The following is a 16916-nucleotide window of genomic DNA, read 5'->3' on the forward strand; positions in this document are numbered from 1 at the left end:
CCATCTCCCCCAGTTAATGTTTGCCAAGTAATCTGAAGACGAGGGTGTCCAACTTCATTCTTTCCTTAACAAGCAAGGTTATATCAGTCTTTCCTATAAGGCTGGGTTTGCCCCCCCAGGGCAGTATGAAAATGCATGTGCAACTTGGTTATATTTGTAAATCACATAACACTCCTCCCCTTAGAATAAGACTCGAGTATGGAAATTCTTTCATATGCTAGGGACAGATAGAAACCATTTTGCTGAATGGTTAAAAAGCAACAAACAAAAAGACAGGTGTAGTGGTGAAGCTTGAACATTAAGCATGAGCACTGAGGAGTTTACAGCATCTCCACTTCAGTGTTAAGGGGTAAAGTTTTTGCTGGTCTTGGCAGTTCATCTCACCTCCTTACTGCACAGCTTTTCACACAACTCTTGAGTTAGCAGCCTTTAATGGGGGACTTTCAGTTCCTGGGCATTCACAGATAACTTTCACGAGATACAAGGATCTGCACATAGTTTTACAGTCTGAGTGATTGTGTGTTTGAACAGTCCACCCTTTAAAAACTTGGATGGCTTCTTTTGCCTTCAGAAGGCTCTAAGGAGCCAGGTTCTGGAACTCAAACTCAGCCTTGCTGTCTTTCTCCTTCTGTTGTGGGCTTTTGTGAAACAAGGTGATAAATTGCTTCTCATCTCTAAAGAAGAAAGTGAGTATCCTTCCATGTGTCCTCTGTCTCATTAAGAAGTTGGTCGGATACCCACCAATTTCTAGATCCAGAAAGTAATCACTACAAGTATGGTCATTTTAGAAGCAAACTTAGAAATATATTGGAACTTTAATATAAAATCTGTATACCATTTGACTTTGACCCTGTAATTTCACGTCTGAGTATTTAGCCTATAAAATTAAAACTAAATATAAAAGAAAGATTTATATACAATAAGGCTTATTACTGAATTTTTTTCTATTTTTAATTAAAATTTTTTTAAAAATTTATTTTAAATTGGAGTATAGTTGAATTACAATGTTGTGTTAGTTTCAGGTGTGTAGCAAAGTGATTCAGTTATATATGTACGTATATCCATTCTTTTTCAGATTCTTTTCCCATATAGGTTATTATAGAGTTCCGTGTGCTATACAGTATGTCATTGTTGATTATCTGTTTTATATATAGTAGTGAGTATATGTTAATCCCAAACTCCTAATTTATCCCTCCCCCCACCTTTTCCCTTTAGTAACCATAAGTGTGTTTTCAAAGTCTGTGAGTCTATTTCTGTTTTGTAAATAAGTTCATTTGTATCATTTCTAGATTCCACATGTAAGTGATGTCATATGACATTTGTCTTTCTCTGTTTGACTTACTTTACTTAGTACGATAATCTCTAGGTCCATCCATGTTGCTGCAGTTGGCATTATTTCATTCTTTTTTATGGCTGAGTAACATTCCATTGTGTGTGTGTGTGTGTGTGTGTGTGTATACACATACCACATCTTTTAATTAATTAATTAATTATTTAGGCTCCGCTGAGTCTTAGTTGCAGTACACAGGATCTTCGTTGCAGCATGTGGGATCTTTAGTTGAGGCATGTGGGCTTCTTAGTTGCGGCATGTGGACTCTTAGTTGTGGCATGCATGCGGTATCTAGTTCCCTGACCAGGGATCAAACCTGGGCCCCCTGCATTGGGAGCACTGAGTTTTACCCACTGGCCCACCAGGGAAGTCCCTATACCACATCTTCTTTATCCATTCATCTGTCTTTGGACATTTAGATTGTTTCCATGTCTTGGCTATTGTAAATAGTGCTGCAATGAATATTAGGGTGAATGTATCTTTTCGAATTATAGTTTTCTCTGGGTATATGCCCAGGAGTGGGATTGCTGAATCATACTATAGTTCTATTTTTAGTTTTTAAAGGACCCGCCATACTGTTCTCCATAGTGGTTGTACCAGTTTACATTCCCACCAACAGTGTAGGAGGGTTCCCTTTTCTCCACACCCTCTCCAGCATTTATTGTTGGTAGATTATTTGATGATGGCCATTCTGACTGGTGTGAGGTAATTCCTCATTGTGGCTTTGATTTGCATTTCTCTAATAATTAGTAATGTTGAGTATCTGTTCATGTGTTTTTTGGCTATCTATGTCTTCTTTGGAGAAATGTCTATTTAGATCATCTGCCCATTTTTTGATTGGGTTGTTTGGTTTTTTTTGTTACTGAGCTGCGTGAGCTGTTTGTATACTTTGGAGATTAATCCCTTGTCAGTTGCTTCATTTGCAGATATTTTCTCCCATTCTGTGGGTTGTCTTTTTGTTTTGTTTATGGTTTCCTTTGCTGTGCAAAAGCTTTTAAGTTTAATTAGGTCTCATTTGTTTCTGTTTTTATTTTCATTACTCTAGGAGATGGATCCAAAAAGATATTGCTGCAATTTATGTCAAAGTGTGTTCTGCCTATTTTTTCCTCTAAGAGTTTTACAGTATCCAGTCTTAAATTTTGGTCTTTAATCCATTTTGAGTTTATTTTTTTGTATGGTGTTAGAGAATGTTCTAATTTCATTCTTTACATGTAGCTAGCTGTCTAGTATTGAAGAGACTGTCTTTTCTCCATCATATGTTCTTGTCTCCTTTGTCGTAGATAAATTGACCATAGGTGTGTGTGTTTATTTCTGAGCTTCCTATCCTGTTCCATTGATCTATATTTCTATTTTTGTGCCAGAACAAAAATGTGTTTTGATGACTGTAGCTTTGTAGTATAGTTTGAAGTCAGGGAGTGTGATTCTTCCAGCTCCATTTTTCTTTCTCAGGATTGTTTTGGCTGTTCAGGTGGGGTCTTTTGTGTTTCCATACACATTTTTAAAATTTTTGTTCTAGTTCTGTGCCATTGGTAATTTGATAGGGATTGCACTGAATCTGTAGATTGCCTTGAGTAGTATAGTCATTCTGACATTATTGATTCTTCCAATCCAAGAATCTGGTATATCTTTCCATCTGTTTGTGTCATCTTCAGTTTTTCATCAGTGTCTTATAGTTTTCAGAGTACAGGTCTTTTGTCTCTTTAGGTAGGTTTATTCCTAGGTATTTTATTCTTTTTGATGTGCTGGTAAGTGGAATTGTTTCCTTAATTTCTTTTTCTGATCTTTCGCTGTTCGTGTATAGAAATGCTAGATTTCTGTATATTAATTTTGTATCCTGAAATTTTACCGAATTCATCGATGAGCTCTAGTAGTTTACCGGTAGCATCTTTAGGACTTTCTATGTATAGTATCATGTCTTCTGCAAACAGTGACAGTTTTACTTCTCCTTTTCTAATTTGGATTCCTTTTATTTCTTTTTCTTCCCTGATTGCCATGGCTAAAACTAAACATGAAAGAAAGGTTTGTATATAATAAGCCTTATTGTTGCATTTTTAATAGTGAAAAGCCAGAAATAACCAAAGGTAAACTCACATGGGAAGAGTCAAGTAAACTATAATATATCTACTTAACGAAGTATTATGTGGTGATTAAAAATGGATGTATAGGGCTTCCCTGGTGGCGCAGTGGTTGAGAATCTGCCTGCTGATGCAGGGGACACAGGTTCGTGCCCCGGTCTGGGAAGATCCCACATGCCACGGAGCGGCTAGGCCCGTGAGCCATGGCCACTGAGCCTGCACGTCTGGAGCCTGTGTTCCACAACGGGAGGGGCCACAACAGTGAGAGGCCCACGTACCGCAAAAAAAAAAAAAAAAAAAAAGGATGTATATAGAGATTGATATTTATGCCATACCATGCATCAAAAAGCAGCACTGTAAATCATCTGTGAATAGAGAACAGGAATACAGAAATGTAACTACTTGTTCACAGGTATTATGTATAGGTCATTGGATTTTATTTTTTTAATATCTTTATTGGAGTATAATTGCTTTACAATGGTGTGTTAGTTTCTACTTTATAACAAAGTGAATCAGTTACACATATACATATGTTTCCATATCTCTTCCCTCTTGCGTCTCCCTCCCTCCCACCCTCCCTATCCCACCCCTCTAGGTCGTCACAAACCACCGAGCTGATCTCCCTGTGCTATGCAGCTACTTCCCACTAGCTATTTTACGTTTGGTAGTGTATATATGTCCATGCCACTTTCTCACTTTGTCACAGCTTACCCTTCCCTCTTCCCATATCCTCAAGTCCATGCTCTGGTAGGTCTGTGTCTTTATTCCCATCTTACCCCTAGGTTCTTCATGTAGGTCGTTGGATTTTAAGTGAGTTTTTTCTCTTTTCTAGTTTTTCTTTGTAAACATTTATAGTACAGAAAAATATAATAAATGAAAATGCAGACACCCAGTATCCAAGAGGTGAGAACCGTGCCTGCTCTAATCTGGACACTGCGCTGGCCAGTGCAGATCTGGCTGTGAATAAGCTGCAGGGTGTTTGTCTTCATGGAGTTTGCAGTTCTGTTGGGGAGGCAGGCCAGAAACAGTTAATTTCTGAGGGTTTTTTTAATCGCACCATTGTTGATTTACAGTGTTTGTTAGTTTCGGATGTACAGCAAAGTGATTCAGTTCTACATACCTATATAGGTTATTACAAGGTATTGAATCTAGTTCCCTGGGCTGTACAGTCACTGAGTTATGAAAGGGGAGGGGAGGGTGCTGTGGAAGCCTAGAGCAAGGATATTTAACCCAGGAGGTGTTGAGGGAAGGTCCCCCAGATACAGTGACATTGGAGCGAGGCTGGAAGGCTGAGGAGACACCATGTGAGCGAGGCAGGCTTGAGAGAATTTCACACAGAGGACATAGCCTCTGCGGAGAGAGGCACAAAGTCAAGAGCTTGGCCTGTTCCAGGGACCTGAATAAGCTCAGGGTGGTGGGAGCAAAGGGCCGTCAGTGTGAGGGCGAGGTGGGCCAGGGGGTAAGATGATAGTTGGGGGGACATGTAAAGCCCAGTAAGAAATTGGGGTTTCATCCTCAGGGCAAGTGGAGTCTGACATGAGCAGATTTTTTTTTTAAAAAAAATCACTCAGTCAGACCACCCTGGAGGTTAGATGCAAGAGGTGGTGAGAATGGATGCTGGGAGACCAGCAGGGAGGGAGGGAAGGGGCTTGCAATAATACAGGAAAGAGACGGTGGCTCAGAAGTGCAGCAAGGAGTCTTCCTTTTGTATGAAGATTAACCCTGGATTGCTGGTTTGGAGATTTAAAGTATAGTAAGGACTCAACCCTATAAAGAGTTTTTAATTTAAAATCTTCTAATTACATAGCAAAATTCTTCATTTTTATTTTTAAACAAAGATTTTCGAAATCTTCAGGACAAATAAATCCTTGGTGAGCCCCGGGTGAACATTATACCATGAAAATGTCATGTACTCATAAAATTGTGCAGAATCCAAAATGCTAACAGTTTTCCTGTAAAAGGAAAAGAAACAGGAAGGAGGAAAAGAAAAAATAACATTTGGTTTGGTGACAGATCTCCTTCTGTCACTGTGAGTTCCTTGATAGGCACAGGGCCTGGCATACAGCAGGGCCCCTGGGAGTCCTGAATGAATGAATGAATGCAAACTGCTGGATTAAAGATGTTTGAGGATTGTTTTTTGGCCTTTCTTGGTTTCACTTTTTTTGTTTCCTGGCAATGCCCACCTCTCCTGCCCCTTCTACATGATGGTTATAGTTGCCCTGGCTGAAGCAGGGAGAAAGCTATTGGAAAAGGCTGCCTTTTAAAGTACTGATCATTTCAAAATATTGTTTCTTTGCATATTTTGAAATTAGGCCAGTTGGAATCTTGCCTCCTTTTCCTGAAAAAAATTGGCAACCCAGAAAACTTTTATTCACATATTTGTCATAAATGCTATTTGATTAAAATGTAGACTTTGTGGTGAAACATAACTTCATAAATATGCACTTACGATACTTATACATGTTTCCAAAAGCCAAAATCGGAAAAGGCCACATTCCCAGAAAGGGGAAGGAAACCACAATTTGGTGAACTATTTATTGTGTTTCAGATACTATGCTGGCCCCCTTTTACAAACAAGGACACTGAGGACATTTATGTTCAGTAATTTGCCCGGAGTCTCATGGTTCACGGCAAACCCGAAACTTGCGCTCAGGTCTATCTGACTTCAAAGTTCCTTCTCCTTGTGCCCTGCCTTTTTGCTTCTGTGTTATAAATTTTAAAAAATCTATATAGGTCGGTAGGAGTGAGGATAGTAAATAGATAAAGCCCTAATTAGGAAGGTACTTTGTTCAAAAGCCCTTTGCTGGCTGATACTGTGAACTCAGAGACGAAGAAAGATTCTAACTTGGCTTCCTCCTCTTCGCCATAGTCTATTCATTTTTAAAACTTTTTTTCATGAGCAAATCAGGAATTTGCCTTCTCTGAGGGTTTAGGGCTGAGACTGACGAAGAGGTCTTTTCCACCCTCATGCTGAGTTGTTTTCCAAGTCGACTGATTTCATGGATTACATTCAATGGATTGTTTCTCTTGCTTTAAGAGAGCTTTCATCCCGAGTGTTCTTGCTCCTTTTCAACGCGGCCGCCCCCCAACATGATGTTATGGGGGCAGTATTAACCTTTTTCACAGGACTGTCTGTTGGCCCTGATGCTCTGAGGCTCTTTCTCTCGCATTTGTCACAGCTGATGATGATGTTTCCATCTGCCAGTCATATGGAATTGGTGGTGCTCAGCACATCTTTGTTCCGGGCTGGTCCCAGGGAATATTTTGGAACTGTCTTGTAAATTCTCCCTATCCTCTCCTGCGCCCTCATTACGCTGTCTCTCCTGTAGCAGCTATGGAAATCTGCCTTGGAGTCTCATTAATGAAGTCTGTCTTCCCTCCTCAACTAAACTCTGGAGGCAAGAACTGGGTCTTATTTATCTTCATGGGCCCCTTCCCTGGTCCCCACAGGGGAAGCACGGAACCCATCACTGTATTGGTTTGAGTCATTTTGTTGGCTAGACTCCTGTGCTGTCGTTGCTGATAACTCTACACATGCAACTGAAGAAGTTCTGAAAATTGATTAATTGAAGAGGCTGCATTTTGTACTACCATTGACATGAGAACCCCAAACAGAATATCCTTACAGAGTTTTCTCAGGGTGGATTTTTATTTCTCTTGGATGATATTTTGAAGACAGTTTGGATTCCCACATTATTCTAGCCACGTTTTATGTAAACAAAAATCAGCCGTAGTTAACACTCTAAAAGGGTTTTTAGGGATTTGTCATCTAGATTTTTCTCAGATAATCCCCAGCTTTGATGAATAGGCTGTGGTCAGCTTCAGAAACAGTAGTAACACTAAACAGTACCAATATTGTCTTACATCTAAACTGGAGTTAGGAATCCAATAGCTGTCATTTGGTCAAAGCTAGGACAGCCCATAGCCCTCCAGGTTGATAGGCTCATGGTGGAAATGTTGGGACTCTCACTGCTAGTCTTCAGGTTACTTACAGAGTCACTTCACCTCCAGAAACATAACTTCATAAATATGCATGTATGACACTTCTTATACATGTTTCCAAAAGCCCAAACCAGAAAAGGCTACATTCCCAGAAAGGGGAAGGAAACCACAATTTGGGGAGTTTACAGAAGGTACATCCTTGAATTCAACTCCAAAAATGTTTGTTGGACACCTATTCTACACCCCAGGCTTCGCGATACTTTTGATTTTCTGCTGACGGTAGCTCACGTTTCTTACTGAATTTGGTAAGGGAGGTCCAGTGTTGACACTTCCGGTGAAAATGAATGTGGAAGTAAACGGCAGGTACGCCTCTGAGAGAGTCAGCGTGAAGAAAGGACCTCTTAGGCATGGGGTTATTTGGTCCTGGCTCTAAAAGCACACCCACAGGAAAATGACGGTGGGAAGTTCTGTCCTCCGGGGAGAAACGCATTCGGTTGTGGTTTGTGATTCCACTGTCTGTTTGGGTCTTTTTCAGGTAAGCCGTAACTTTGAGCTGGTTGGACGAGTTAACTTGGATCAGCTGGAACAGATGAAGGAGAAGATGGAGAGCTCCAGCAGTGATGAGGAGGACAAGGAAGAGGAAATGAACAGCAAGGCTGATGACAGAGGTAGGTCCCTTCTCTGCCCTCTGAGCCCCGGCTGGCATCCAGCCCGGCCGTGCTGAGACAGAAGGGGAGGCAGAAGGTTGTTGTAGGGGTAACAGAAGGAATGGCCCCTCTTCGTTGAGTCGCGGAGTACTAAGAAACACACCAGGGGCTGTGTCTCATAAACTAGTACCGGCTCTAGAAACTCCCAGGAAATACATTCGTTAAAAAATACGTGGCAATGATTGGTTTTTTATTCAGGAAAACTGGTATCTAGGGAATCTGCAGAATAAGGACAGACGGCAAGATGGATGGTCCTGTAAAAGCTACTGAGGAATGTAAATGAGCTTCCAATTGAACGCTTATTTAAAATTGCTTCTGCTGGGGTGTACACTGCTGGGCTGGGGGGAGCTGCAGGGGGCTTGAGCTCTCTCCATGTGTCCTTCTGCACGGTCCTCCTCTTACCCCCCTTGCTACTGCTTTTGCTTTGTAAAGAGAGAGAGAGACCAGGGGCTTTTATTTGGCTGTGTTTACAGGGAAAGGTTTTGTGGTATTTTTGTACGAGTTTTCAACTTTCTGTGAGTCTATCATTATTTTCAAAGTGAAGTTTTTCAAAGTATATTATTTAGTTGTAGACATACGTTTACATGATCTAGAGTTGGTATTCTATATTGCTCAACATAGAATCTTGTGGAAAACCCAAGACTATACATAAAGAATATAGGTTGGGAGATCTTACTTTAGTTATTGCAGGTTTATCAAAAGCACATGGATAACCTAGACCTGAGAAATAAATGTGATAGACGTCATCCCAGTGATGAGAAGAATGGTATTAGTTGCCATTACTGAGCATCATGATGTGCCAGGCCCAGTGCTGGTGGTTTTATACCTTTTTTCCTTAATCTTAAATCAGGTTAGACGGCTCTGCAGTTGCTCTGTCTGCATTTGGCTCCGACTTCTGCTACTTGTTGTTATATGACTTTGGGTAAATTATTTTATCTCCTTATGCATTCATCATCCTAATAATAACAATGTCACTTCCTAGGGTTGCGTAAATCTTAAATGAGATAGCACACAAACGTTAGTCTAGTTCCTAGAACATAGTAACCAGCTAATAATAATGATAAAACCCTGCAATGTAGATGGTATTATTGCCATTTTTATGAATGGGGAAACAAAGGCCCAGGATACTTAAGAGCTTGTTTAAAGTTAAAAAAAAAAAAAACCAAAAAAACACTGGAGGTTGAGTCTAAGTCTTCTGGCTCCAAAGGCAAAATGTCTTTTACACTATGGTACCATCTCCCCTACCCTTTGGACAGCGGGATGTTCCTCATTGAAGGGAACCTGCCCCTGAATTCTGTCCGTCCAGTGGCCCTTAGGGCCTCACTCTAAGGGGCACTTTTGTGGAATTTCTTGTTTTTTCTTGCTTGGTCAGTCTGCAAGCCTAAGAAAGTTGACTTGGTGGCCACTTCCCCCTGAGGTTCTCCCTGTTCTCCTTCCTGACTTCCAGCCCCATCCCCTCGCCCACCATCTTTTACCTCTGCTGTAGTAGGAGACCACAGATTTGCTGAGTGGAGATCCAGTTTGGCTCCTGAACCCCCATGCCCGTGGTAAATGGATAAACAGAACACCCACACCATATAGACTGATTGCCCTTGTAATGTTACAACTTTTATTAGTAGGGCCCCTACAAGGAAAATGGCTGTGATCTGAGAAGCATGGTTTTTTAATTTTCTTTTCCTTTATTTATTTATTTTAGCATTTCACAAATATGTTCTTAGTGATGAATTCTTTAACGTCTGTGCACTGTTTCCAGAGTTCTCTGGAAGAGGATGCTTGTGACAGAGGGTACACAGGCTCCTTGTCTTCATGGTGCTCTGTGCCCTACTGGTTCTCTCCAGGAAATGAATTATTCCTCATTGGGTACCATGACTTTTTAATCTCTAGAGCCGAGCACACATGATTTTTCAGGTTGTAAGTATTGCAGAGGCAGGAACCCCTTTTAGTCCTCCCCTCCCGTGACGCCTCTAAAATAAAAGCGTAGACAATGAGAAGAAAAAGATGGCAGTTAGATGTGAGAGCACCAGGCACATTCCCTTGCTTGCCCAGCCTGGCCGCCCCCTCGCACGGGCACTGTGGCATCAGACCAGCTCTGTTTGCCTGGAAAGAACTTCATGGTGTCTGATCGCCTGTCCCTGGAAAGTTTAGCATCCACATTCATGAGCCTTAACAGCATGGGGAAAAGAGTCTTGGGGTGGAGAAGCCTGTATTCCTCTCTCAGACGGTGGGGGAATTACATGAGTCACTTCTAGTAACGTTAATGGGAATTACTAGCCAAAACCTTCCCGTACCCCTCGCCCGATCCTTGAAAGAACAGCCTCCTTTGTCTCATTGCCTTTGAATCAATTTTCCACCATCAGGTGTATTCTTGCCAACCAGAAGAACCGGCACACAATAGCCTCGGGGTGTTTTTGCCAGACGTTCTGTCTTCCAGGAGTAGAGAGCGGGAGGTGGCTTTAGCGCAGCTCCCGGGGCTAATGGAGAGCCATTTGATGTGTGACAGGTAATGACTGGCCTCCTCCTTTGAGGATGAAACAGCATGAGCCCTTGGAAAGAATAGGTGGCTGGTTTCATGTTTCCTAAGGGCAAGCGAGTGAGTGTGCCAGGGGCAGGCCCCACGTTGGCACTGTAGCTGCTCATCAGGCGCTCAGTTCGGGGGGCTCACGTCCTTGGAGCCACCCCGTTCCCAGCGTCCTTTCCCAGCACGAGAACCAGGGAGGGGACTGACTGTGGCCACGTTGCAGGTCCTGCCTCAGAAGGCAGCACAGAGGGAATCTGGAAGAGAAGAAACCAGGCGTGAAGAAATCACCATGAACCCAAGCAGGACCCTCCCCACCCCCTCTCATTATGCAGCTGGGAGGAGTTAGGAAGGCAGTCTGCTGATTCCTTGCCCGAGCTAATCCCTGCTAAGGAATTAATGCGCAGGGCAGATGGTGTTGTCTCATTTCCAATGAAAAGAATCAAGGAAGATAGTCTGTGCAATTATTTTTAATGGCTTGTGTGGTGATCTTCTTAATTTGTGAGAAAATGTTTCATCTTTTGTTAAAACTGGCCCCACTCACAGAGCTTTTTGTGCTGAAGATGAAGGCAGCGTAGAGACACCTAGCCTGTTAACGTCATCCTGAGGATTTTTATCAGACGGAGTATTTCAACCAGGAGACATCCTCCTGTAACGTCTTGTAGGTACAGACACACAGCGATCAGATACGCAGAGATGATCAACATTTCCCCGTGTGCTGCCCTCACTTTGCAGCGTGGCTGCAGAGCCGTCTAGGTCCTGCTATTTATTATGCACGTAAAGATTTGGCCCTCTGTGGTATAATCAAAGACATATGGGCTGGGGACTCAGGATAACACAAAGGCCATATAAGCTCTCATCTTTGAGTTTGCCAGGAGGAGTGGCCTGTAAACAATTAGCCAGTCAGTCCACATTTATCAGACCACTCACGTGTGCCCAGGGCCATGGAGGAAATAAAATGACAGTCAACATTTGATGTTAACGACAGAGCTATCCAGAAATGTGTGCATATCCCCATGTTCAAGAATACACCAATTGGACTTCTCTGGTGGCTCAGTGGTTAAGAATCCGCCTGCCAATGCAGGGGACATGGGTTCGAGCCCTGGTCTGGGAAGATCCCACATGCCGCGGAGCAACTAAGCCCGTGCACCACAACTACTGAGGCTGTGCTCTAGAGCCCACGAGCCACAACTACTGAGCCCGCGTGCCACAACTATTGAAGCCCGTGCACTGCAACGAAGAGTAGCCCCCGCTTACCGCAACAAGAGAAAGCCGCATGGTGCCACAACTATTGAAGCCCGTGCTCCGCAACAAGAGAAGGGACCGCAATGAGAAGCCCATGCACCGCAACGAAGAGTAGCCCCTGCTCACCGCAACAAGAGAAAGCCTGCATGCGGCAACGAAGACCCAACACAGCTCCCCCCGCCCAAAAAATATATATATACATATATATATGTATACTGATTGAGGCCTAGATGCCGGGCAGCTGGCCAGGAGCCCTTACTAGCTGAGGACACGCTTTTACATTCCAGCCTCCCTGATGCCCGGGACTTACTCCTGCTAGGTTCTTTGCTTACAGATCTCATTCAGTGCTCACAGTCACCCTGGGAGGTGTTGATTCTGATATCCATGGCAGATGACCACCAGTCGTGAGTCCTCAGCCTTCCTTGGAATGTGTCGAAGCCTTGAGGTCTTACCACGCTTTTCCTGGTCTGGTGCTTTTTTAGTGAGCAGAGATGAACTTGTGTCAAATAGAAAATGAATAGATGTTAAACTTGAGGCACTGATACAGAGCATCACAGAAGGGAGAGATTTGATAGGAAAAAAAATGCACAGATGCCATTGGAATGAACAGAAGGGGTTCTTCAGGCAAGACAGACCCAGGTTATTTGTGATGGAAGCAACTGGGAGGTGAGGAGAAGTGAGGACACGTGGGGCTCGGGAACCACAGGAACAGTTCTTGAGAGAGTTTCAAGAAATATCCTTTGGTGAAAAGCCAGTAGGAGAAAGAGTACGGAATGTGGAAATTGGTTTCACTGAATGGCTGTGGGAGGGAAGGTAGGAGAGGAAGTTTCCTAATGGATGTTGACTTCTCTGCTGCCTGCTCCCCGGCACACAGGTAACACTTCTGCTTTCTCCTCACAGATCTGATGAGATTTTCTGACCGTGGGGCTGCTATCAACACTGAGAAGCGTTTTCCATGTGAATTTTGCGGACGGGCGTTTTCCCAGGGCTCTGAGTGGGAAAGGCACGTGCTGAGACACGGCATGTAAGTCCCATGAAGGCCTTCGCCCATCGTGCGAGGTGGCGGTTTCTCCTGACAGTACATAGACCCCTCTGTGTCACACTTCCGGGCATGGGAGGAGAGGCAGTTGTAACGAACTGGGTTTCTACCTTTCCGCTGGTTTTTAAATGGTCACCCAGACACAAGTCAAAGGAGGAAAGATCATCTTTACGAATGACAGATCCCGCTCAAGCCCTCGTGTAGAAGTGTAGCGCTCTCTCCAGCCCGTGTCCCTTCAGCTTTCATTAGCATGACGTTCTCTGATAGAGCGTGGACCGGGGTCCAAAGATCTGGCTTCTGTTCCTGCCTCTGTGATGACTCATTCCCTGAGTGGCCTTGAACCTTCCCACGCACCTCTTGGTGCCTTCAATGCTCTGCCTCGGGGACAGAGCCCGCTTCTGCCTGCCTCCCAGGTAGGTGGGAGCATACCTGTAGATCACTCATAAGATCCTTGAACATGAAATTGTCCCCAGACAAGGCACTTAGAGCCCAGCAGATGCTGGGAGAACCTAGGAGTTGGTCCTTCCAGCAGAAAATGCCCAGAAACGTGAAGCATCTAAACTTCAGAGAATGTAACTAAGCTCCCCAGGACATGGGTCCCGTCTTCAGGTGTTTGCTTTTTGTTGTTTCTATGATTTGTTTCTGGACCTATCCATTAAATCTTTAATACCTGAGTTGCTCTTTTAGTCCGAATAAATATAGCAAATCTCCAAGCTTCTAGGTTCCTCTGATGGGTCTGAGCATAAGGCAGTTCTTGCTATGACCGCTTATGATTTATATTGTTCCCAGTACAGGAGGGAACATAAAATAATTATGTTGATCTGGAATCAAAGCATGGGATAATCAATACATAGTAATGATAATGGATATTTTTATAGGTTCAACTTTTTGATAAGATACCAGAAATATATGACCTAAGCATAACAGGTAGCAAGGATAAATCACTCACAGTTCAGTAATACTTGTAAGACCCCAAGACCTTTTTAGGATCAGAGAAATAAGGACATGAATGTTTTTTGTTTAACTAGAAAAATATATATATATATATACTCACCTGTCACTACCATGAATGTTTTTCCAGGGCGTTGAATGACACCAAGCAGGTGAGCCGAGAAGAAATCCACCTGAAAGATAGCATGGAGGACAGTATTAAGGTGCCCTCTATAGAGGAAAAGGAAGATGACGAAGCAATCGGGATAGACTTTTCCCTAAAGAATGAACCAGTAGCCATCTGTGTAGTAGCTGCTGACAAATCTCTCCTGGAGAATGCAGAGGCCAAAAAAGAATAAGCGTTTGGTGAAATTCTTAATCACCTCTTACTTGAACCATGATGAAAAAAAGTGGGAGGGCCGGCTTGGGCTGAGAAGGGGGGGACAGAAAAGAGAAGACAGAACAAAGCTGCTTTTTAGGACTGAACAATCTATTTTCAAAGCACTGGTACCTGTGTGAGTGAGTATGTAAATTAAAGTTATTTAAATGGTTGGAATATGTGGCTCCTTTTCCATCACTACATCTTTCCTTCCGGATCTTCATCGTGGAAGTTTCAGTTGTTGCGGAATACGAAGCACCTCCCTTGCACACGTGTGCGCTATGGTGGTCTTGGACAGTATGTGGAAACAGAAGCTCCGTGACAGTAGAAGACTTCTCTTAGGGGAACAACTTTTTGACGCACAACTTTTGGTGCGTTTTTCTAGTTTTAATACGTTAAGCTTTTTCAAGACCTAACTGCAGCCGCTTTGGGAAAAAACAAACAAAAAAACAAAACAAAAACAAAACAAAAAACTGCTTTGCATAAAACAGTCACCTGTTTCCTAGTACCTCAAACTTAACCAAGGGAATTCTCTGCATTTGTCAGTACTACCTGTCGTCATTGTGGTTAAATGTAGAGAGAACTGCTGGGCAAGATGGTGAATGGAGAAAAAAAAAAAAGAGTTTTAAAGAAAGGAACACAAATTGTGCTTAAAATCCCCACGTGGGTTTTATTTCTTAAAATACTGTGATTTTTTTAATTATTTTAGTAAAAAACAAAACAAAAAAAGAAACAGACTTTAATTATTAGATAAATGTTTGTGAATTATCCTTTATTCCAGGTAAGCTGTTTATTAGTGTTCAACTATAATTTAGAATTTGGTAGATTTCATGTGAGCTAATTTTAAGGTGACTGGAGTTTTGTTTGCCACACGTTTATCTTCTATCAGTTTGAGTGTTACAAACACAGCACAATTCAGTTTTTCATATAAATTGTTTTTTGTGTGTGTGTTATTGTTTTGATTTGGGGGCAAGGGAGATTTAGTTTTTTGTGAATAGGAACGTTTTTATTTTAAACATGGAAATAACAAAGAAGTTAACTTTCTTTTTTTTTTTTTTTAATTTAACTAAAGAACCAAACTTTTCGGCACAGCTATGCAGCTTGTGGGCCAGACGAGGAAGTCCTCTTCACCCTTTTGTTGCTGTCAAATTTTACACATTATCTGTCTCACACAAATAATTTCTGTTAGGATGGGCTGGCTTTTGTGTGTGATTTTAAATCTGTGTTCTGTTTTTGTTTGCATTGTGTTTTTGGGGGGCGGGGGGGATTCTCATTTATTTTGCGGGACAAGGGGATGTGCTCGAATCCCATCCCTTTGGTGAGAGTGTTCACGAAATAGTTATATCCTACAAGGAGCCTGGAGAACTACTTTTTTTTTTTTTCTTTAATCTAGCTGCCAGCTGCTCTGTTTCCCCATATTAGCTTTTTCAGGAGGGAGCAGCTTAGACTAAATCTAAGTCTACATTTATAATACGTTCTGATTGTGAACAAAGGGTTTCGTTCCAAAAAGTAGAACTTTCCTTGAATCTTAGGTTTTAGAAGCCTGTGTGCGTGTGAGCTTGGATGTGTGCATGAGCATTTGTGTGTACGTGTGTGAGTCCTTTGGTTTTCATGTTTTGTTTTGTTTTGTTTTTTTACTTGGAAGGGTTGGGGGAGGGGGGGAGAAAGGGAAGGGGAATTGCTGAGATGACAGTGTCCCACACAGCTTCAAATAAAATCCATGGAAAGATATTGCATTTGTGGAATAAGTGCTTACTTGAAAAGCATGTTGTTCTTTTACTTTCTTGCTGTTAAGAATTTTTATTTGTAGGGCGTTTGTTTTAATTTAATTTTTTTTTTTAGGGATGGGGGCCATCATGTGGAAACCAGAAAAAGGGAAAGTGTGAACTATCTAGACAAAGATTCATTTTGTGTCCATATTTGTTTTTAATTGGCCTCATTTCAAATGTACTAAACAGTTCCATACCTGGATTGGGTGTTTGTAATGGTTACCAAAAAACAAACAAAAAAAAAAAGAAAAAAAAGAAAGAAAAAAAGAAAAAAAAAGAAAATATTTGTGACATGCTTTTATCACTACTTTATTTTTCAAATAACATGTAAATATTGTAATCCATTGGATTTTGTTTTGCTAACCTGTTAATAAAAATATGGGACCATTATCCTTTTAACAAGGCTAGAATGTCATTTTTTTTCTTTTTTCAAACATATTCCTGATATTTTGTGGCCGCACATTTTGGATGCATTATTATAATTCTGTTGACTGTAATGACAGAATTTACAACATTTTTTTGTTTAATTTATACAGAGGACATTTTTTTTCAGAGCTTGAGAGAAGAAAATAAATAGCAAAATGATAACCTATTGACTCCAATAAAATCAGTATTTCCCAGTACTTGATAAAAGATAGGGAGATCCTGAGTTCTTGAAGCCAAGGGGTTTAAAAAACAACAAAAAACACACAAGTAGGTTATTCAAAGTTGTTTGCAACATACATTTTGTAATGAAATGTGAGAAATTAATAAAGAATTTTTTTCACATGTGTCTGTGCATCTGTTGTAAATCATTTACAGATATGACTACAGATATGAAATGTAGAAATTATATAGCATTGCCTTTCAGTGCATGTACATGAGAGCTATTTCAAGCCATTAAATCTAAACCGTTATGAAAAGCAAAGGTAAATTTAAGGTGAGGTGTGAGCTGGGATTTTAAAATATTAATATTTCTGCATCAGCTATTTATAACCAACTGGGG

General features: G+C 41.7%; 1 protein-coding gene across 7 annotated transcripts in view; it reads left to right on the forward strand.

Annotated features, from left to right (window-relative positions):
* Positions 1 to 16703, forward strand: part of ZNF462 (zinc finger protein 462) — a 143649-nt gene extending 126946 nt beyond the window's left edge. For 6 of the 7 annotated variants that reach the window (XM_082624403.1, XM_082624401.1, XM_082624405.1 and 3 more), the window contains 3 exons: positions 7883 to 8015; positions 12715 to 12838; positions 13935 to 16703. In XM_082624403.1, coding sequence (XP_082480529.1) covers positions 7883 to 8015; positions 12715 to 12838; positions 13935 to 14142 — 465 coding nt within the window. In that variant the 3' untranslated portion in view covers positions 14143 to 16703. Of the gene's footprint in view, positions 1 to 7882; positions 8016 to 12714; positions 12839 to 13120; positions 13251 to 13934 lie in introns of those variants that run through there. The other variant, XM_082624406.1, reaches the window with a different exon arrangement.
* Positions 16704 to 16916: the final 213 nt, after the last annotated feature.

The sequence above is a fragment of the Mesoplodon mirus genome (assembly GCF_964341445.2).
Source record: "Mesoplodon mirus genome assembly, chromosome: 1".
NCBI lineage: Eukaryota > Metazoa > Chordata > Mammalia > Artiodactyla > Ziphiidae > Mesoplodon > Mesoplodon mirus.